The sequence below is a fragment of the Trichoplusia ni genome, unplaced genomic scaffold (genome assembly GCF_003590095.1).
Source record: "Trichoplusia ni isolate ovarian cell line Hi5 unplaced genomic scaffold, tn1 tig00000119, whole genome shotgun sequence".
Classification (NCBI taxonomy): Eukaryota; Metazoa; Arthropoda; class Insecta; order Lepidoptera; family Noctuidae; genus Trichoplusia; species Trichoplusia ni.
In genome coordinates, this window is record NW_020799984.1 from 72,084 (window position 1) to 96,062 (window position 23,979).

Here is a 23,979-nt window from a genome sequence, read left to right on the forward strand (position 1 = left end):
TTAAAATATTTTGTACACTCGAGCAGTTATCAATTAATTTCAACTTAATTTGTAAATGGTCCAGCTAGACTATCACAAACAGATGCCTGGGGAACTTTACATGTTACACGCGTAACAAATGTTTATTAAGATACATGCGTTATTAATATTAATGAGGGTTTTGTTTATTTGTATTTTTGGCTTTTCCACGCCTCTAGTTTACTATTCCGTACCCATTGCCTGGGGTGTCCGCTTCCTCTATTCTTCGAATTGAACTAACTCTTGGAATCGTTGGACTCCCCTAACAAATTAGACGAATTACCACCTACTACACCTATATAAATTAGATAGAGCTTTAATTACCTACGAACCGTGTTACAATTACGTGGTGGCCAGTGGTGGGCTACCTTTAATATATTTACGTCATTCAACGAAGGGAATACCTGCCTTCGTACTGCGAGCTCTTAAATCGAAACGGTTGTTGTTGTGGAAAGGAGACGATGTTACGTAGTATATAGTGCTGTTTCGCTTTCATTACGTCACAAATGTTGGTGTAAAAGCTCGTATTAGGAGTACAGAGTAGTTGCGTGTTACGGTTATGGAGTAATGTGCTCGATACCGCCACTTCTGGTGGGGCGACACGCGATGTCTTTTTGTTTAAGGGAAGGACACACAAACGTTGTGTTGTTAACTAGTCTAAATAAATAAAGTGGTGCTGGTCTACTTCTTGCTGTAGAATAGTCGTTTCCATTGTTTTATTGTAAAAGTCTAACTATACATCAATTATAAGATATTATTTTGTGAAACAAATTTTTGTATCAACGTAGCACCTAATTTTTGTCTAATCTTCTAATATATAAAATTCCCGTGTCACGATGCTAGTTACCGTACTCCTCCGAAACGGTTCGATCGATTCTTATGAAATTTGTATACATATTGGGTAGGTCTGAGAACAGAACAACATCTATTTTTCATACCCCTAAGTGATAAGGGTTGCTCACAAGAAAAAAAAATATTTTTTTGGACGAAATTGTTTTTTTTTATAATGAGGCATTAAAAATACATACAACTAGAAAAAAAAAATATTCGGCAAAACCACGTTTGCTGGGTCAGCTAGTTTCTTTATAAATCAACGAGAATATTTCAGCAATTAATCATTCGAATCAAATTCAGCACAAAAAAAAACATTGATGTAAAATTTACCCATAATTTATGTGAATAGGTATCTGAATCCTCCTGTTTGACATAAAGATCGAAGAATCTCGAATATTTCGTATGTAAAGACCTTAAGGAATCATTTAAAAGGCAGATTTATTAGTCCGATTGTAAAACAAAGTGAACACGCAACCGCCGATATGAAAATCCAATGTTTTCTACAGACTGTTTATGTAATTTATACGAAAAGGGTTCTTTAATTGTTTTGTTAGTAAATATGCGTGCGATAAGGATAGAAAGAGTTGTTAATTTAATGTATATTCGTGTCTAACGAACATTACACTTGACTTGTAGAACGGAGATAAGAGTAATAATTTAGTAATCTTCGAAACTCGTCCGTATACAGTACGCTGTTTCATTGATAGAGTTACATAAAAATATGAACTTACGGCATGTTTCTTAGCGATCTGCATAACAGTCTTCCATGTAACTTCGTTGAGTAGTTTCGTTTGTGTTATAAACATTTTCTCCTTGGACGCCACCAAGCTCGCCATGCAGTGGTAGCATTCTTCCTCTGGGAACAAAGAACAGGAATCAATTAATATCTTATTTAGTTGCAAAGCATACACGACGTTGAGATCGTAGAGTTTACTCCGATTTTCCGTTTTAGAAACGAGACGGCGGCGCTCAGCTCAGTCCTGTTTCGAAGCAATATCTCATAATGCAGGCAAGTAATATGCCTTGCCTGCATTATGAGATATTGCTTTTTTAATTCTTTATTTGCGAATTATAGGTTAACATAAAGATGTTATACATAAAGTACAAGTTTTTGTTTTAAATAATTATTAATAGTCAACAAAGAATTACTATCGCACTTGTGAATGCGCGACGCTACTCCACTCTACCAATGACACCCTGCTCGTAAAGCGGCATCAAACCTGGATTGTAAGCTCTGAATAAGTACACAGGTCATATGACGCTAGACAATGTAAAGGTTTAATTACAAAATATTTGCTTCAATCTAGATGCTGCGAATCGTAAAGTTGTCTAAACCAATCTTGAGGGGACGCTCAAAACTAAGCCATTACATATCTAGGGATTAGAATTTGGCAAGATCAATAAGAACTCGTATTTTCTGTAAGCTTCTGTTCATTGATCTGATTCCAAATCCTATTGGTTTTCATACTCTTAAATCCAAGGATGATAGATTCTATAAGATGTAAGAAATTCCATCAAAAATCGTAGCTACGAGTAAGCAAAAAAAATTGTAGGCGTAATCGGCTTACGAAATATCCTGACAATATTTTATGCTGCAAAAGGTTTTTGTCGATATCCTAGAGCTCACTTGTTGTGAGAATGAAGTTTAATATCACAATATTATTGTTTAGTTTTAATACTGTAAATCCTACTTAAGTTAATTTTGTGTTATTGTTTTGTGTAGTGCGTATTACCAGCTAAAACATCACGTTTCTAAACTTCAATGGTAGTTGAGTTTAAGAAAGAATAGCAGAGTTAATAATAGAGAATAAATATTTTCTTGTGTTCGTCTCCTAATCACTCGAATTTCAGTTTTGGAAGACGTACCTTCGCGCAGTACTGAACTCAATGCCATTTTCTCAGCAGCAGTACTTTTCCTTTCAAACCTCAATCCTCTAATTCTGTTTCGTTGCCTCTACCTACGCGCTTACGTATCACAGCATAACCTTCCCATAAAATACATAATATGAGACGTTTGGTATATGTTCATGTGTTTTGGCTCGACTGCCAAATGGTCGACTGTAACGGATCTAAAATCAGTTACTGCACTGTTATGGCCGTAAAGCAGTTATGCTATTTAATTGTGCCATGATTATTTTGAAAATCGTTTAGGGAACGAAACGATTTGGTTTGAAATCATAGTTATTTGTAAATTGAATGAGGTATACTTATGTAACAATCGTTGTTTTTGTTTTAATTTGGCATTTTGACAGACCTTGAACGATTAAACCTTTGTCAGTTGTGAACTTTATTCATCGTGTCGGCCAAGGAAGTATTGTTTTATTAAATATGTTATTTATTTGGGGTGGCCCATAATAACGTTGTGAAACAAAATTTGAAAAAAAACGATGGGGGAAGTTGGAATAATCTGATGAGATTTGGGTGTGCGTTAGTTGAGTGTTGTTAATTTAATAATTAGACACAATGCATTTAGTGGTGAAGTGTCATTAATTGTCCACATACTATATTAATTACAGAGGAATGTTACAGCGGCCGCGGATTGCGGTTGAATTATCGTGTGGTCAAAATAACTATATGGGTTGTTATAGTATGCACTAAATTAATTACGTAAACTGATCATAGTATGAACCAAGATTAATTAAAACTTTAGTGACGGTTGAAAGAAAAATACGTATAATCGAATGAGCTGGAGTTGTTCAATACGTTATTGTGAAATTTACGTACAATTCGTTGCTATAACATTATCTTTAACGACTTGATTAAAAATCTTCTAGAATTTAATAACTTATAATATCGTCAGTCTTCGCTTATAATATGTCACTACGATCACTAGAATTAGTATCTAAGGAAAAATAAGGTTATATTAACATACATATTCCTTGGAATTACCATGAAAATGAGCATTGCGTATGTTTCAAGAACAGAACTGCACTGCATAATGGTTTGTCGGTCTTCGACCTCAACGCCTTTTTACTGACACACTTTTAACTTGGATTTTAACGATAACAATGTTTTAACTTTTAAATGTATAAATAGTTTTTGTTATGAACTAAACTGTAGACATTATTTTTAGAAGTGAAAACATGTGGGTTTTCTATATTGGATTATTGTTTTTAAATCGTCCAAATTCTCATTAAGCCAAAGAAAATATAATTATACTTTATAATATACACGAGAAAAGGTATTTATTGATTAACGTTTAAATTCTCTTTTATAACTGCTACAAAACAAAACAAACAACAAATTACAGAATTAAAACCAACACCTACATGTGTCAAATCAATTACATTTGACAGGCAATCAAAGCAAATCGTACTTCATAAACATGAATATTAAAACAATTCAGCTTAACGGCTACGTCACCTCGATCCCAACACTCGTTTATTTCACGACACAATGATTACGAAATGAAAACAAAGCAAAAGAGCTGAAAACTCCAGCCAATCGGGATCTGAATTGTTTGCTCTAGTGTTGTTTGTACGCGGGATTGGAGTATCCATCCCGGAGAATTAATTTCAACGGCAAATATTTATGGAGGTCGGAAAGTTAATTGGAAAGGTTCTGGTATGATGTATGTGTGAAAAACATAGGGTAATTTAAAAAGAATAAAGATGCAGACATCATTAATGTGAAAGCCAAAGCTCAAGGAATCTGGAAGCAAAGTTTTCACAAGGATTCCAGATCATTGATTTACCTATCTCCACAAAATACTGTGCGAATATTTCATGTCATAACGTAAACGAAACAGAAACATGATATTGCATCACAAACATAATATCACGCTTAAATAAAACGACAGCTGTATTCCCAGCATTTCCCAAGCGATAATAATCTAATAACGGGATACACGGGACTTCCTGCGATCCGCCGTCACTAGTACAGTACTTATACATGACAAATTGAGAGTCGTCCAATTTGCAATCGACGCTCCGGAATATACAAGCACCCTAGAGACTGGCATCGGTTTCCAATAACTTATGTACATCCAATTTATTGCTAGACGTATTTCATACACAAATGTGAGGTAAATTGAAAAGAGTTTATTTTGTATAGGGGAAAAAATGATGTGGTATTTTTTTCTTTGTGTTATTATTTTTTGTTACTTGCCACAAATGCCCATCATCGTTATTGCGACTCCTGTAGGAGGTTCTATAATAAAATCAACGAAGACTAGGAAAACACTTTAGCTTGGTGTGTTCAGGGGAACGAATCTTGGGAACTGCAACGAAATAGTAAGAAAAGGTCTCGTAACTACGGATTAAGACCAAGTATTAAAATTTTCTTTTTTTTCGGTTTTCCTCCGTCCCCTATTTGGACAAGTTTGTTGAAAACTATACGATTCCATTGTATGTAGTTTAACTTTGGTTAAAGAGGGTCACCCTTCAAACTAAGATAAAAGGCTTGAGTCGAAGTGACGTCATGCGCAATGTCCCGTAAAGAAGATGAAAGTCAAGAATCAGAAATTGGGTCAACTACTTACCAAGTACGAGTAAAGTTATACATATATTGCGAAATATACACATATTATATAAATATTTATTTGTCAGTACACAAATTCGGTCTTAGAAGCGAGGAAGACCAAGAAAAATATATTCAGATGAGGCAAAAGAAAGGAGAGCATTAAAACATAGAAGGAAGTTGAAAGAGGAATAAAAGAAAAACGTGTAATAATGATTTAAAATACTCTTATTTCGTATGAGTCAGATTAAGTTGTTAAAACCTAAATATTAATGGGTAGAGTGGATCGAACGCAAATCGCTTCACTAACGACCGAACGATCGTAATTAATGGCTGGAAGCCGAGCGCTTTGAATTATTTATCGAGATGAATACACTCGGTTTTAATGTAAGGGCATATAAGTTTAATGAGCGACTATTTTTGTCACAGGGTTTAGTTTACATATTAAAAAAGTTGTATTTTATTACAATTTGTGAAGATAGGTACACTGCGTCCGGCATTTTGGTGAGTGTCATAATTGAGTGTCATTAACATCCTTTTTATGGTACCTACTGAAGTTACAAGTAATTTCAAGAAAAATTGACAAAAGAATTATACAAAATCATGTAACACAACGCTTGTTGTCAAGTCCACCGCAACATTTTAAAAGAATTTCTGTTATTTTGGCTATATTTGCTAGTCTGAGAATAGCTAGTTAGCTATGTATTGATACCTAGTTTATAATGCAAAGTATTTTTTGTGAGTTAGTGAGTACTACTATTATCACGTTGGACAATCTATAAGCTAACCAACTTTATGTACCCAAAGACATCAGGCAGACACATTCTAAGTTCGCTCCAAGTTTGTCCGCCTTGCCTTCTCGCCGATCCCTACATAAACAGCACCGAGTAAACGGCAAGCCCATAGTAAAACTCTGTACACTGCCGGCTGAGTTTACTGAACCGCTTCCTACCGTGTAGTGACACTTGCGAGCATCGTGAAACGTTACCGACACTATTTATGTTTACTTGGAGTGGTTTGGTACAGAAGGTTCATTATGAGCTGACTGTGAATGTTGCGAGATAGTTTTGAGAGGCCTATGTACGGCGGTCGATTGCAATGGGATGGGGATGAGATAAATACGGAAAAAGATAATTTGAAGCGTCGTAATCACTGTTTTTCGTATATATTAAGTTCAGCAGTTATGAGAGACAGATGGAACATCTAATCAGAGTTTCTATTTATCTTTCAATTCATAAATTAATTCAGCCTATCGAATCCTGCTGGAAATATACTTCGCCAAGTTCTACCAAAACACCCGATCCTCCGCCATCCGTATCCAATCCGAGCCAGCTATCTTTTTTGGACTATGGTCGTTTAAAAAGGTTCATTATCAAATTCATGAAACATGTCTATAATGTCACATACAATTTTGAATTACTGGATTATTTTATCCTTCTGCCTATATTTCTTAACGCACACCTCCACGTGTCAACACAGGTGTTTGGTAATGGAGCGGTGCGGTGCGGCTGCGGTCAGCTAATTAATTTCATTAACTGTTCCAAAGACGCGCTTATAATGTGGATTCTAATCCGACTCGGAGTCATGCTTTGCTAATGGAAATGCCAGTGATTTGTGTTAAAGATCTTTATTATCTCGTGTTGTTGATATTTCTCGGTAATTATGTTAAATTTAGTTTTAGTTCAAGACAGATTGTTACGTTATATGTCATTAATGTAATAATATTTGTTTCAAAACAGGTTTTGCAACGGCTTTAAGTGGATGTCAGCCATCGAAGTTTTAAGTAGTTTCTGTGGAGTCTGTGAAGTTTGGGAGTTTAAGCTTTTTCCATACCAATACTACAAACAATTTTTCATTTTTAACTACGTGGATAGCTTGAAGAACCTCTTCAAAAACTTCCCGGGACTATCCAAAGTGCTTACAATTTTCTTCTCCTACAAATATGGCGTAAACTATTTAGCTTCTAACAGTAGCAACAGATTTTCCTTTACACAAATTGAGTGTAGCAATTGGCCATTACTTAGCCTACATAAGAAAGCTTTTAATATCCAACAGGGTAACACAATTATAGGTTCCCTGAACGCTAAGTGGGTAGCGCTTCAAGGATAAATGCATTAGCCGACGCGATGGGCAAAGGGACTTGTGATTAGGTTATGAAAGGGAAAATTCCATCTCAATATTGCCAATTGTTTTAGATTTAGACAATTATAGTAAAGTGACTGAACGATCGGTTACTGTTAACTGTCCTTTTGAGGGAAATGGTCGGTAAAATTAAGTTTTATGGATAGATAGCTTTTCGCCAGGGCTTGTAAGAATGGATGACCACACAAATGATTGACCTACGCGGTAATTAACCACAACTGTAGGCATAGTGGTAGGTACGGAGAGCACTTTGCGCATGGTTGGATAGGCGTGGTGACCAATACCACTCTATTTGTTGTTACAAAATTTGTTTTCATGTCAAGCCCTAGTACTAAAGTATTCAGTTCGCAGTGTTTACCGCGTACAAATAAGTTATTAATATATGGATATTAAATATTGATACATGCAATAAATAGAGCAGCGTACAGCTATTTTGCATGCAAAGAATAACAAAACGCCATTGTTTTTTTAAACTTAATTTACATAATAACAATATTGATTTTCTGCAAGTAAAAGGTGAACTAGTAGTATATTATTAAAATATATTTTCTCAAATTCAAATTTGGTTGAAATTAAGGACGGAGATATAATTTTTACCAAACTATTCTGATAGCAATTCTACTATCTCAAAAGCTAGAAAATTGCAGCATTCATACTAGAATTTGGAATCATAGTAAGTTTTTGTGGTGCATTGCTCAAAACTGGCTTGGCACACTTGGCACGCCCAGGAAAATAACGCACTTACTTAATACCCAGTTAAGTAGCGGCCCCGCCTAAACAATCCACAGACGTACGTGTTTGTGAAAGATCTGGAGGCAAACTATTTTGCAAGACGGCGAAGCATATTAAGAGGAATAAGCAATCATATGTTAGGTGCTAGACAAAAATATGATGACAAGAGAAAGCGCCTATGCGAGATGTCAACTCATATTTTTAATGGCGCAGTATATTAATAGTGACAACTGGGCAAAACGTCAAGCTACGAAGATCTACGCGTTAATTTGACGTTTTCGTAATTGAATAATATATAATCATGCAATGCCTTTGTTTAAAAGTTAGTACGCAACATCACATAAACCGCTTGCCTGCCTCCGATGTTGTTTTTAACTATAAGTGTTCATCTTATTCCACGAATATAATAATAGCCGAATACATTTTCTTACGCCTTGCATGAAAGAAATACTGAAGCCTCAAGGACATTTTCGAGGCAACCTACTCTGATGCATGTTACTAAAACTAGCACAGAGTTAAAATGGAAGCTGGATATCGATCCTGTAGCTAACTAGACGGTACTTCATGAATAAGTGAGTTCAGCCTGAATTACCTTGTTTCAGAGCATTCACCCCGTGACCGCTTATGTAACATTCAAGTTCTATGTCTGACAGTATCCATGTGCAGCACGTTTATTGAACTAACTTGCCTTACATATTATTTATTGCAGCTGGAAATAATTTTGTTATGAAAGGTGAATATGTGAAGATTTATTCCACGTATGGTTTACAGGCTGTGTTTACGAGACTCAAGACAAAGGGGAAAGCTTTGAGCAGAAACAATGAGATTTATGACAAACGACAAGTAAATTAAAAGAGAAAATGTTTACACTAGGTTCTCCAAAGACACAGAATACTTGCAATAGGACTCGAACCAAACCAACTCCAACCAATCCTGAGGTTTAACCTTTTTCATTGTTTTTTATTTAATTGCAAATACTATCGCAGCGCTTTCTGCATATTAATCAATAAAAACCAACTTTAACGAGTGACCTGTAAAGTAGAGTGTCAGAGTTCACCAATGAAACCAACTCGCTCTGAATAAGGATGACAACGTCTATCATATTTGGGCACTAAATCTCATCCTTGTTAACAGGCCAAATTTTCCACTAAAGCAACTGCTACAAGACAGACGAAAAATAAAAGCGAATTTATCGAGGTATCAACGGCAAAATAAATGCAGTTTTAAAACGCATCTCACACCAATTAACCAAGAAACCGTGCAAATGGCATGGTATAGAGAACAAAGCTTAAATAAACACAATTTTGGCAGCCATTTGGTGTCCGTGGCTCGCGAAATGGGCCATTACCATCGCTCTGAGACCATTACTAGAGGTGAAGTGCTCACGTTCGCCGACGTAACTTATTTACTGCTCGGAGCGCGAGTCGATATTTCAACGAGGCCGACGGTGATTTTTGGCCCCCGACACTAAAGGGTGTTAAAAGTGATGTGTTTATCGCTATGGGTGTTTTATTCTGTAACACTGTAGTAACGACGCTTGCATTACTAAAATGTTTCTAAAGGACAAGCTAATTTCATAGCCTTATGAAATTAAGGCAAGTCTCATCTGACAGCGAGGGTCAGGAGTACTTAGTTATTGTCATACTGACAATAAAATTGGTCCAGTGCTAGTCGGACTCGAAAATTCCGAAAATAATTGCATAGAGATTTGACCGTCAGTTTCATATTCTATAACTACAGCAGAAATACATCTTATCTAATACATATATAAAATTCCCGTGTCACGATGTTAGTTACCGTACTCCTCCGAAACGGTTCGACCGATTCTTATGAAATTTTGTATACATATTGGGTAGGACTGAGAATAGAACAACATTTTTTTTTCATACCCTTAAGTGACAAGGGTTGCCCACACTAAAATTATTTTTTTTATTTTCTGGACGAAATTTTTTGTTTTTTCTTTTTTATAATGTAGCATTAAAAAATACATCCAACCAGATATAATTTATTCGGCAAAACAACGTTTGCTGGGTCAACTAGTCTTACTATAACTGTCTATGGGTATAGCCTGGACAGAAAGACAAACAGACAGCTAAACCTCAGTTATTGGGATCCCTAAAAAAGGGAACTACCTCTTTAAATACTAATAACCTTTATACAATAAAGCTTTATATATTTCTTGTTTATCTATCTTTCTTGTTCTGCGGTAAGACCGCGTTGCCTAACGGCTGTGTTGGTGCCAAATGTAAAACAAACACTGTCAAAACAAGACGCGGTCAGCAATTTAAAGAGATCGCATTGTTTTTTTTTCGTGTGAAGACAAATATTTTTCCAAGTGTATTGAGTTGAGATGAATTTAATTATAGACTATTTGTAAGTTGTTTAAGCATTATTGTCTTAGTGAAGTGTATATCCTACTAATATTGTAATCGAAAAAGTTTGTTGGTATTTCTGGATGTTTGTTACTTTTTTACGCAAAAACCAACTGAAACCAAGATCGTATATAACATGGATTTTAGTTTCTATCCCGATTTTACGTTTCCGTGGGTTCATTTTAGATTTTAAGCGGGCAGAGCCGCTTGCAACAGCTAGTTTATAATATGGACAGGTGCGGGGTATAAAAAATAAAAAAACATTGTTTTGTTAAGGCTTCATTACGTTGATATCGTATCAACCACCATAAAACACTTAAATTCGTCATTTTTATCAGATTGTGACAAAACAATGGAACATTTCGTTAGCTTTCTGCAATTATGTAATTAATATTATATTTTAGTATTGTAACATTATTGGAAATACCTTGTATTATGTCATGAGCAATTGTTTGGTTATGAAACAATAACGGTTCTATTGGAAGACATAAAATGTCTTATTGTGTTCAATGCGGTATGCGACACAGCTGGACATTTATGACCCAGCCTCGCCCAGAATATTGCTATAACCCTCGAATACTTTAGTATTCATAAAAGAATTATATTAAACGGTTGAGGGTTGACTGAATGACACCTTCAAGTGTCATCTGATTATTCTACATAAGTTTGAATAGTAAATATGGTTTAAATTAGGTTTACGACGCTTGATTAAATGGTTTTTAAAGTTTACTTACCTTATTAATATTATCTACATAATTTCTTTACATGTATTTTTAAACTATATTTATTTTGGGTAAAAAAGAATACAACCGACTTGAAGTCAAAAATTAACACCAAATTGGATTTTCGAAGATCTGAGGTGAGCAAAATAAAAAGAAAATGCATAAGAATAGAGAAACTCCACATTTTCAAGTCAGTTGAAAACGTAGCACCATTCAATATCAAACCTAAATTATAACTACACTAAAACAGGCATTAATTTGATCCCATCGTTCAAGACTTGAACGATTGTTTTTGTCTCATTTAAATCGGTTAGTTAATGCAGTTGCATTCTATACTACAGACCAACATATTTGTAGTTTATTTTCATGAACCACATTGGATGTCGAATGCAACGCCTTATTTGTCCTACGGAGTTTATTTTATACAATTTCACCCATATTTGGGACCTGATTGGCTAAATAAGGCGTAGATAATTGTTCAACGGCAATACGCTAGCTGTCATGTCAAAGATTTATCATTTCATTAAAAGTTTTTTGGAATACTTCGCTAAATCTATTTGGAGTAAAGCAAGAATAGTTTTACGCTGTGTGGTTAGCAGAGATCAATAATGCTGGTTTCTTTTCTATTCGCTAGGGAAATAGAAAAGAGTGTCATATGAGTATCAGAAACGAGGCGGGTAAGCGTAGACATTGTTATTTTATTGACGAAATTGTTAAACATATGTATCTTGTTAATACATAACTTTCTGTACAACTACTTATCAGGCCTTCACAAAAACAATTAGTCAGATTAGTAGATAATAAAAATCGTTTGGCTTGGCACTTTGACATAGTCATCGTATGAGGTTATCTGACTTGACCTGAATCCAATATGAGCCAGATTTCTGATACGAACATCTCGACATAAGCTGCTTAGTTTACCAGGTCAAATAGTACACTTATTTTTCTTATGGACTAGATCAAAAAAGACGACTCTCGGAAAAAAATATATAAAATGTTAAGGTGATTGGTCAGAACGAATAAATGATTAATAAGGGGATGCCGACTGGGTAAGAAGACTAAAATACTGTTACATTTTAACAACAATTCAATTGCCATTTACTAGCCAATGATACTAAACTAGCAAAAGGTTTTGGGTTTGAGGAGTACCACTCTAAGTCTGTACCTCGTAACACTAAACTAGGTATATGATTTACTAGGGCCGTGAATTTGACAGGGGATGGGTCAAAACCACCAATAAATACATGTATGTGTTTTTAGAAATATATTTACATAATATATGATATTTATATGTACATTTATGAGAAGCTCGTAAACAAAAGTCCAGTTCCAAGCTCAGTCTTATTCATAACTTTCCTATATATATGAATGAAACATTACCTCAAACAGAAATGCTTGTGTTTCGACACACGTTCGCGTTATATATTTAGATTTATCACCAGTTCCGCGCGGAGGAAAACGTCGTAAGGAAACTGGCACTTTTAACAATAAACAAATATCGTCGGTTAATGGGTTTAAAGATAGATGGCGCCACCTGTTGCCTCAAGGTGATGAGGTGGTGACTGTTGAATACTTTATATGTAATGGTAAGTTCAATGCTCTATTTGTTGGTGTCAGTAAGTGTTATTAAGTTCAACTTTGTAAAGTTGACGTACACATTGTGTAAAATTCGAGGTAATAGAAAGATGTAGAACTTTTTCGAAAATAAGGCAAAAAAAATAAAATAAGGCAAAAGTTTTGGATTTTACTTGCTTACTATGATTTTACTATACACTATACACACTACGTGTTTACTATGATACAGATAAAGTGAAAATATCGAATAAATAAGTACAGAATTTAATTAAAAAAAATTGGAGTTAAACAGAACTACATCGAGAAAGTACACCAAGACAAGCCAAAACAAAAAAATAATAAACCAAACTGCGTAGGAGGTTACAAAATATTGTTTACATTTCTAAATAAATAATCTCTAGTTCCTTTACAAAGAGGAATATCAGTCTAAAATAAGATGAAAAAGAACATTCCAGATGAAAAGCCAACGACCTGAGACTTAAGTCTCTTTCGAGCTAGATCAGAAAACTGTAGCAGATACATCTAGGTATTACTCAATTTGATGACAATCGTAAAACGTTTATGCCGCAGTAAACTACAGGATCGCGGTGTATTAACTTTTATTACGAGAGCGGAAAAATAGTGATGGATCGTGTGAAAGATGATATGGTAGGGAGTGCTGAGATGACGAGTGGAAGGGATGAATGGAAAAATACATATGGCGCCGTACCTAGACGAGGAGGATTAGAATGGTGAAAATAGGACACGTTGTTGTGGTATAATAGAGATTACAAACCGGCCTAGGCTTTAGTTAATGTTCGTTTTGAGACAATAACTTATTAAGTTCCATTAAATAAGTTTCGTTATAAATCTGCACTTTACTAAAGTTTGAATTAAACTTCAGTATGACAAGACGTTTCCTAATAGCCAAGAAAGTTCCGACAGAAACAATTGACTCGAATCTTTAAAATAGTAAAGATTTCCGGAAATATTTCGTATGAAAGCAAAAGAAAAAGTACCTAAATGTAGGTAAAAAATACATTTTTATATTTTCTCCCTAATGGTGCGTTTGTTTTCTCTGTGAAGTGAAGCTACTTTTCTTACATCTACAAGAAGAGTAACTACTTACTCTAGATACTTTCTGTAAGTATTCCAAGTCCAATGGCAATAGAAATGTTTTTACCAAGAAATACAGTTCTACTTAGGTAAAGAGGATAGAAAGGTTAAGGTCAGGTGCTTCACAACGACCTTTAAGTTGACGTACCTACATTTCAAGACGTAAATAAACTTTCCATTGGAAAATCAACCTGTTTTATAAAAGAAGACTGCCAATGGAGTTTGCTTCCCCGAGCTGAGGAAATGTCAACGCCGTCTAGCTCATAATTATTTTGGTTTCGTTAATTTTGTAATATTATTATATTTTTTATTTTAGGATGTACGTGTAAAAGACAATCCATAAGTATATCGTTGACTGCGCCCTACTTGCGTAATATTAGCAATTACTTTGTTTTGCAATTGTCACTAATTTAATTACCAATATAAAACGGTAATAAAACTCAGAAAACAACAACTTTGTGGCAGTATAATTTTACGACGCATTGTAAGTAATAATTTAAATTACTTCAGTGTAATATAAATAAAATACCACATCTTGCATTTAAACACGCCGAGGAAAAACAGAGAGGAGATGCTTATAAACGTTTTAATACATTATCTGAGAAAATGTTGGAGGAACGTTCATGATAATGGCTAAAGTGTGAGCATAACAGCTAAAATGTGGAAAAATAAAAACCGGGACTAAATGAACGTTTAAATCGAGCGAAAGAAACTCCGTGGAGAAAATTCAATTTTACTGAAGCGAAAAGCGTAGCGCTGCTACAAAGCTTCTGCGAACATTTTGGACTTAATTAAAATGTTACCACGTTCAGCCATAAGCTACATTTATGAACAAAGTTTAGCGTATATGAATATTGTAAATAGCTTGCGGTTCGTGTAAAATCTGCATACCGCCACATATGAGCCATGTAAACATAAAGTTGGTGTCGTTAAATATCATTTTTGGTAGTGTCAAAGTGCTCAGTAAATCAAAATCAAGCGGACCCCAGAGAACCACTTAAAAGGGTCCATCAGTTGACGTTTAAATTGTGTCTAACGGTCGATTCGATGCATATTTGAATGACGTCATAACGTGGCAATTGACAGTACTAACCTCGCCGCTAAAAATACATTGGGTCAATTGTTATATTATTGAATTTAAAAGATTCGAAAATCAGGTGTCATGGCAAGGCAGAGACTATTTTGGGTGTTTGTGTAGCTCCATACTAATCTGTGTTTGAAATAATAATATTCGCTATCTAGTATCGAACTAAAAAATATTTATTAATTTCTAAATACATACATATCATAAATAAATTGCACCCAGACACAGAACAAATGATCGACAAACATTTCTCCTGGGTGGGAATTGAACTCACGACCTCTGGTAGAGCAGCCAGGGCCACTAATCACTAGACCAAGAGTATCCATTCATAATATTATGTAAGTGGCCTTTGACCGGTATTTTTGCCCGAGGCTTAGCGACTGACGTCAATCAAAACCAGTAACGCTGAAACTAGATATGAAAGGTGTTTTTCGTTCATTTATGTATTTAGTAATAGTAAATTTCAGTTGATATAGCCATTTAAATGTAAGTCGGACTCGCGACAGTAAGGGTTCGGCACAAATAGACAAAAAAATGGTACCCCATTCAATTAATGATTACTCGAACAGTTGCGTAACTGACTTAACTAAAAGAATACATTATCAATTCTCTATAAGCATTTTGTATACTTACCTAAAAAATAAATGCCGCATAATCTTTTATTTGAAAATATGAGTCAAAGAAGCGTCACGGTTAACTTATTAGTCATAATAAAATCGAAAGTCACCATGATAAGCGTATATATTGGACTAGTGTTATATAAAGATTAGTATGTTTTGATTCAATAGCTAATAAGGTACGATCTGTTTAACATTTAAGTCACACTGCACATTAACTTGATAATCAATGGGTTGCTCCTGTAATCTGTAGACGAGTGGTCATTCATCATCATCATTGACTACAGTATCTTTAATAGATGATTGTTGCAGCACCTGTATTAGCAATAATTAGTAGTGACTTAGCATTCATTTAAGATCGAAACTATAATTATGTAAGATAATCATGTGTGTTGGTTTCGTTCAGGTTGTGATCATAGCGTAGCAGAAAAATTCTGATCCAAGGGCATGGTGATCTTGAAAACCTTCAAACGCCTGATGTGTGCAACACATTTTATTGATAGATTATATAATGCGATGAGTTGCTTAATGAAGCGGTAGAAGGTACTAAATGTCCTTAATTGCGAAACATAAGCCCGACAGTATAACCTTAATTAAAAACCTTATTTTGAGAAGCTAAAGAGACAATTAACCGCGTAATTACCTACCCTTTTCTAGAAAACTCGAGACTCCGCTATTAACGGGGTATATTTCAGCTACGGTACAACAAAAACTGCGATATAATAGCCTGATGTTGATTTAATTAAAAGCTACATAAGCACATCCAACATCATTATTGCCTAAAATTCCACGCGTTAAATTATGGCACAGTTTACAGGTGTACCTACTTGTAGACATCGCCCGACGAGTTTCGGACTCAACCAGTCCTCAATCATGAGCTGAGTTGGCATTTGCGAGTAAAACCTATATTTCCCAATCAATAAATATATACTCAATCATTTCGTATTTTACAAAGCAAAAAAAATGCACACGTCATTGAACAAAATTCAGTAGCATCACTAATTAAGTTAGTCAATGTTAATAAAGGTTAACAAGATTAATAATGTGCAGCGTGCATCGGCAGACTATTTTAAAAATATAAAAACTTGTTTCGCAATGCCGTTTCAGTCACTTTTTGTACGGTTCGTAATGACGGAATACGGTACCGTCAATCAGGTAAACGCCATTCATAGTGAAGCTGTCTGTCTGTTTTCAGGTGTAAAATAGACTGACGTGAAAGTCTTTACGTTGTGTCAGAATGCGGAGTTTTCAGTATATATAAATGTTATATCTTAACATCTTACTTGAATAGAGTAAACTTGGCTTACAGCGTCGATGATGTAGCAAAATAGGACAGGCGTTGCTTATCTCGTCTATCGAATATATTAAACGTTTGAGGGGTCGTTCTTAAAAGTGGTTTTATGTCACAAACCTGTTAAGTATCCCGGCCTTCTTTACACTAGAAGCGCACATAGAGTTATAAGATTTATATGGAAAAACATACCACAAAAAATGGAAGGAAAAAGCAACAAACCAGATAGAGAGGAAATATTTAAGGGAGGCCTTTGCCCTGCAGTGGGATAGTAATGGCTAAGCAAAAAAGAAATAAATTGGTCCCGATTTTAGTATAATAATGCGTCTGCTCGCATCTAAGTTATTCTTTCATACCAAGCAACATTACGTAACACATCGTCAGACGTGATATTTATTTGTGTTATTGGTAAATGGTCAGACAAAAATTACTATTATAACGCATCTGCACTGGCATAGCTACAAAAACTAATGGATGACGCACATGATGATTTATGCACCTTTCCTAACGCTAAATGTTCATAAATAGTGTTAACAACATCACCAAATTAGAAAATTGACAGGGACCGACACATTTTACTGCCAATTTTCCGTTTAGTTTTTTGTATGAAAATGCAATTTTGTATTTAAACATCAACTTCATTAATTACACGTAACAGGTGTAATCATGTTTACTACAAGTAGTACCGTATTTGTGCAATCAGTGTTAGTCATTAATAGTTATCTTGCTTAATGAGCGTGCAAATTGTCTCGCTAACTCTAGAACAGGGTAATTCAGTGCATGCTGTGTCAGCTTTATACGTCTAATAGTCAGATGTGCTATATGTTTGAGATAATTACAAACTTAGAAAAATAAATAATATGAAGAAGGAAAATCTAAAAAATAATTTGTATAGTCATTTATCTATTTATTTTCTGAGTTCTGATTAGGTTAAAATTTTAGGGGATTCTAAAATAATTGATAATAAAGCGGTGTTCTGAAATTTATCTTCGATTTTTTTTAACACAACTTTGAACGTTTAATAATGTAGGTAGTCTCTTGAGGCTAAAGGCTAAGCTTTACGGTAATTGAATTAAAAAGTAAAGGAAGATGGAATAACAAATGAGTTACGAGTACAAACTCGGCTGAATTTAAGCCATGAATGGTTTATTATATTTGTTCAACATAGTTGGAAGGTAATCTAAATTCATAATCCTTGTGGAATTTACTCTAGTTGTACTGACATATGAGAGAGAAAACTTTTTAGACGATAAATGCATATTTGGTTTTGTGTCGCTTTGCCAACTCTGTGAGGTTAAGCGTACACGTGTATTACCTCTATAACTAAATAACGACCAAACTTTCCATTCGAAACAATTCTAAAACCAGTAAACTAAGTGATGACAATTTTTTTTGCAATTTGTTTCTTTTAACCTCTTATCTTCGCGAATCTAAATCGCACTTATCCATTTTTCTTTCGCAACGCTCCTTCACATAACTTTACATGTAAAAGTTATATCATATCCACGACCCGTATAACAGTGACATTTAACGCCTGACACAACTTTACGCACGCCTCTCAAGGATTTATCACGATGTTTCCACTCGATTAACCATTTATTTACCTTGTTAGGGTTATATACATTTCCAACTATCAGCTCGTTAGAAGCAAAAAGCATTGCTGAGTATATAACGTTAATTAGCTATGAACGAGGTATAATTTAGGTTATTAAAGGAATTGGGTTATTATTGAAGAAAAATCTTATAATTAATTAAGCGCGTGTTTGGATCAGAATTGAATGTCGATGATGGAATAATTCTTACAGAGAACTTTAACATTATCCGGTTTAAATATGGGAGCGTGGGTTTAATGAATTATTAACTTGGAAATAATTTCCTCATGGGAAGAAAAGCAATTTACATCTGAATCAAGTTAAACTGTTAGCTAAAAGTTTGGGAATTGGGTTAAAATTGAGAAGAAAAAAAAGGGCATTAAAATCATCCCATTGAAAACCTGAAAGCTCTTTGGTTATTCGACTACTACGGAAGGGCAAAATGTCAGTAACATACTATAGGCGTCAGATACCTGCCTGGGCAATCCATTATAAAACCTATACCAACAGAACTATTTTCAAGTGAACACGTGTTCGTAGCACTTGATACTAAAGTACATGATACATAGATAGGATATCAGTTTGAAGATTGCAACGGTTAGAACGGCTATAGCAACGAATTACTGATCTACTTTTGATCGGTGTTGAGGGATATTCTTCGGTGAAGAGATTATATTTTTATAAATAAGGAATTATTGCTTTGGATTGAATTTCGACAGTTTATCGAATACTATTTACTAGTACTAGTAGGTGAATATACTAGAATCAAAGCTGAAAATATACAAACAAAAACTAGGGGTCAAGAAATCACCATGTTGTAAATGGCTCCAAAACAGTAATTATCTTGACATCCGGCGTTAACCGAAAAACTGATGATATGGAGCAATAAAAACTTTCAACATAAAACGAGACCAAAACAATGTCGTAATAACATCAATCGATAAAGAAATCTACTCATAATACTTTTCCAGTATAATACAATCACTATGGCAATAGTTAATTCATATGTACGTCATCCATGCGTACTGCTTTATCAATTCAAATTTTAGCAGCACAAAAATATTGAAACAGCATTAAGCGCTGGTGTTCGCAAACATTTACTTTTCACATCTACATTTTATCGGGCGAATGTTTGTTTGTTCATCTTTTTATATAGCGGTGAGGCTGGTGATATGGAGATATTTAAGAATACGCGATCATTGGATTATGGCTGAAAACTGCTAATTTAGGTATGATACCATAATTTGCGTGAGATCTGCAGGGCAATTTTAAATAAATTTTCGTTTGATCAAGCCTACCAGTAAGGAAGCACGATCCCAACAAGATTCTGACTAATGATTATTTTGTCAAAGTGCGATTAAGGATATCTCACACTTTCCTTTAAGCTAACTAGCATTGGATAAAGATTTTTCAAATTAAGTCACAAACATTCAAATAGAAGTTTGGAAGACTTATTTACGCAAAAAGAAAACAAGACAAAAAATCACAATATTTTAGTAAATAGAGCTGTTATGAACGATAAAAAGATACCTAGAATCCTTAACCGTACAAAACAAAAACAGCTCCGCACACGACACCGAAACAATTCAATTCAAAGCAAATCTCCCGGCAATAAAAACAGAAATAAAAGTAATAATAGTGATACGGGCAGACGCGACATAAGCCTTTGTTTTCACGTAAACTCTATCGACATAGTGACGTGTTGACTTCGTAACGTGTGAGAGTACACGGACCCATTATCTGTGCGTGAGTACGGTCGTAGGCTATCAGCTGTATATTAAATACGATTTGATCCTTTTTAATACAGTCTGACGCAGGCTTTGATGATAAACAGTTCATATTTAGTCCGAAATTCGCGTGGATTCGCTTTGTTTACTCTTTGTTGATTCTTTTTGGTACTTCAAAATCAGATAAATAGCTACATCTGTATTGGGTATGTTTAGGTAGTAATTTATCAGCAATGGCAACTACCATTTTTCTCACAAAACCCTTTTTTCGGTCCGAACATTTTTCTCCAAATATTTGTTCAGCTGATTAAACCCAGTCGGCTTAACTGCTTTATTGCCAAACCGCACCTAATACTAGTGAGTTAAGTAAGAAATCCTGTTCAATGAACCCATATCAGTCACCATTCCGTACCCTATTCTCAGTAGATAGCCTTGCCTTGCTAAATCGACGGGAAGTAGCGAACGGACGCCCCGACGGATGCGTTTAAATGCCGTCTCGAGAACTCGCTCCTGGGAGGGGATCTCTAGATCCTCCACCGTACAATTAATTGAATCTTCTACGAGATAACTGAATTAAATTGAATATCGTTAACGCTTTGAAGATCAATAAAGAAAATTGATGGTTGAATGTAGAGTATGGAATAAATGATCTAGTCGTTTAGAATCATAATCAAGATGAATAGAAACTTGTTTCAGCTGGATGTTAAACGGTAATTAAAATCCTACGGTAAGACACTCTGTAATCCTTTACTAAACGAAAATTTCTGCTCCAAGGACTATAATGACTTCAATCAAGTATTTTGGACCGGAACGAATTTCCACGACCATAACTCATAGTGACACGGGTCTAAAATCTGAAGAGCCTGTCACGAAAGCACGTAAATTGTCTGAACGCAGGACCTTTGGGAATTCCAGGGACCTTTCAACTCAAACGTTGATATCAAACAGTCTGCGCTTGACTTTTGACATTCACGTTTTTTTGTAAGCTCTGCATAATTTAAAACGAGACGGATTCGAATTAATTCGGTCGGAATTTTCGCTTTTAAAAATGAGAAACAAAATTGGATCGAAATTTGTTTTTGGCATTGATTTATTACGCGTTGAAAACACTGGAACGATATCAGGTTATTGATTGTAAGTACTTTTTTTAGGATCGTGGATTTCTTGATTGATTGCTGAAAAAAAACTACCCGGAGAGGGTTTATGATGGGAGTGAACAAAGCTTTTTGTGTAATAATAACATTTAATTGTTATATTTATAATGAGATAAACAATTTCTCTAACAAAATGTAGGTAACGAAAGACAATGATGAACTAGCTAGTAGAACTAGCTCATTAGGAAAAGGGCACTAAAACCATGTTTGCACAAGTGTTAACAATGTTTAACTAAAAATGTAGGTGAGCATAGAATGGAAAGAGATTACTCGATAGAATCATGTCGAAACCTCTATAAAATTAAATCCATTAAATTATCTACATCTTGAAAGACGCCATTACGATTTGAAGCAGAGATTTATTCGCAGAAAATATACTCTAACTCTTCGGTACACTGTATTTAAAAATAAACCAAATATTTTACCGGTAGATTAAAATGTTTGTAACGTCTATCTTATTTCCGTACACTGCGGAGTAACAGCTGGCTATTTTCGTTCTATGTCAAGTGGCATAGAGGATAGGAAAACATACAAACGAGTATATAAAAACAGACATTAAGTCATGTGAATTTTGTTATTTAATAACTAGAACTGGATCTATGTAAATGCAATAATGTTCTGGTCATCATGACGTCAGGGGCAAATTTTCTTAACGGCAACCATTATGAAAGACATCCGTATCACATATGCCAACACGAAAGGAGAAACACTTCGCGGTTTCTACACTCCAACGAAGTTCAAAAACTCAATTATACAATACAGAATGATGTCACACGAGAACTAGTAAATGACCTCAGTCTGAACCAAGTTAGCACTTCGTTAGCAAAGGTCGTTATCGTCGTCACCTACAAACAAAATTAAACTTCATGATTGAATTTGAAATCTCATTAAGTAGAAGTAGCTCCGGATGAGTTTATATGCGGAGAGTGAAGACGTGATAGCAAATCTCTTAGGTAAAATACGTTCAGACGAAATTATTTGCATTTCGCTCCAGTTGTCGTGTTGAGTTGAAAGCAATCAGTTGGAGATGTTGGAATTGTTTTAAGTGAGGATATCGGGTGATGTTAAATTTGGGATTGAGAGCTTCGATCTGTTTGACACAAAAGATGTACAATAAAATGTCTTTTTACTTAAATGTAATCCTGGGACTGTGAAAACTGATAATTGTGAAATTTCATCGTTTCTCCAATAAGAACTATACGAGTATGTTAAAAAAAGAATTCATGAAGCTATTTAGTTTAAAACCTTGACCCGCCACATATTTTGACTGCAAATGAATCGTTGTGACAAATAAGGTATTGTCATTGCACAATGCAAGACAATTGTAAAAAAGTATACTGTATTCATGGATTTTTTTGCAATTATGATGTACTCAGAAATTAAGAAAAATAAAACCTCTTAAACAAATATTTATGTATTATCGTACCTCCCACAGATATACATAAGTAAAAATGAAAATAATAAATACAACATCAGACAGACGTTTCCTTGATGCCAATCAATCAAAGAACTTAGAAATTATTCTCGTATGTTCTGGAACATTTTCATAATTGTTAACTACCTTACATGTATTAAAAACTCAATGATAAAACTGATTTAAATGGTCGAGTTTATTTTCATTGTCGAATGTCCAAGTTATACCAGCGGTCATGCCATTTGGCAATTCAAAGAGTTATATGACCTAGCAAATATGACAAACAAGGATTATATTAATTAAATAATTAACGTACTGCAGCTGTGAGAACAATGTTGTATCCGCTTCCTGTTTTATTGATATGAATTCGAATTAAAGAACGGTAGTCTTGAATAGTAGGTGCCGGTTTAGTTTATACTAAAGCCTTTTGTATGTATTTGCTTTTGTTACTAAATGCGTTGAACTAAAAAATATAATAATAATCTGTTAAAATAGCTTTGTATCCCAAAAAAGCTTTCTTTCGGAGTTTTTGATCAAACTTAATAAGAAACGTCGATTTTCATTAAATCTAAATGCTTCTGGCGACGTAAATAAAGTATATAATATCGAGTAAACAAATCATTTCGGATACTTTTTAATTTCAAAATATTGATAATTGACGGAATTGTAAGTCAACTTGTAAGGACCTAAAATAGTTCCCTGGGGGATACACGTTTAATCTATAGCATCTGATCGAATTAACTAACATTTATCTCATAAATTCTTCTTAGAAACATAGTTTTTGGTCCACCAACAGTACTCTATTCTTTGAAAAATAATTCGTTTGTAATAACATCCAAATATGTTGTTGTGAACGTGCTCAAAAGCCTAACATTGACATCTGTCAAAAAGGATGACAAATGTATTGTGTTTCATGGCAACGACCTGCCAGTTAGAGGGATAAACACTTATGTATGCTCTCGCTATTATCACTTAGAGTAAGCTATTGCGGTTAGCCAAACAGGTTAAACAAAGATTTGCATAACTAATATTAAAATAAAAACAGGGGAATAACAAAAGAGTCACTGCAAACATATTCATTCTCAACTGTGAAAGTCAGTCCGAGGTTAATAATTTCTGTGTAGAATCATCTTCCATTGTTATTTGGGCAAA

At 34.6% G+C, this 23,979-nt stretch overlaps 1 protein-coding gene across 9 annotated transcripts in view; it reads right to left on the reverse strand.

Moving 5' to 3' along the window:
* Positions 1-23,979, reverse strand: part of LOC113506912 (TBC1 domain family member 24) — an 82,496-nt gene that overhangs the window by 12,406 nt on the left and 46,111 nt on the right. For all 9 annotated transcript variants that reach the window (XM_026889761.1, XM_026889758.1, XM_026889759.1 and 6 more), the window contains one exon: positions 1,584-1,708. In XM_026889761.1, coding sequence (XP_026745562.1) covers positions 1,584-1,708 — 125 coding nt within the window. The remainder of the gene's footprint in view (positions 1-1,583; positions 1,709-23,979) is intronic.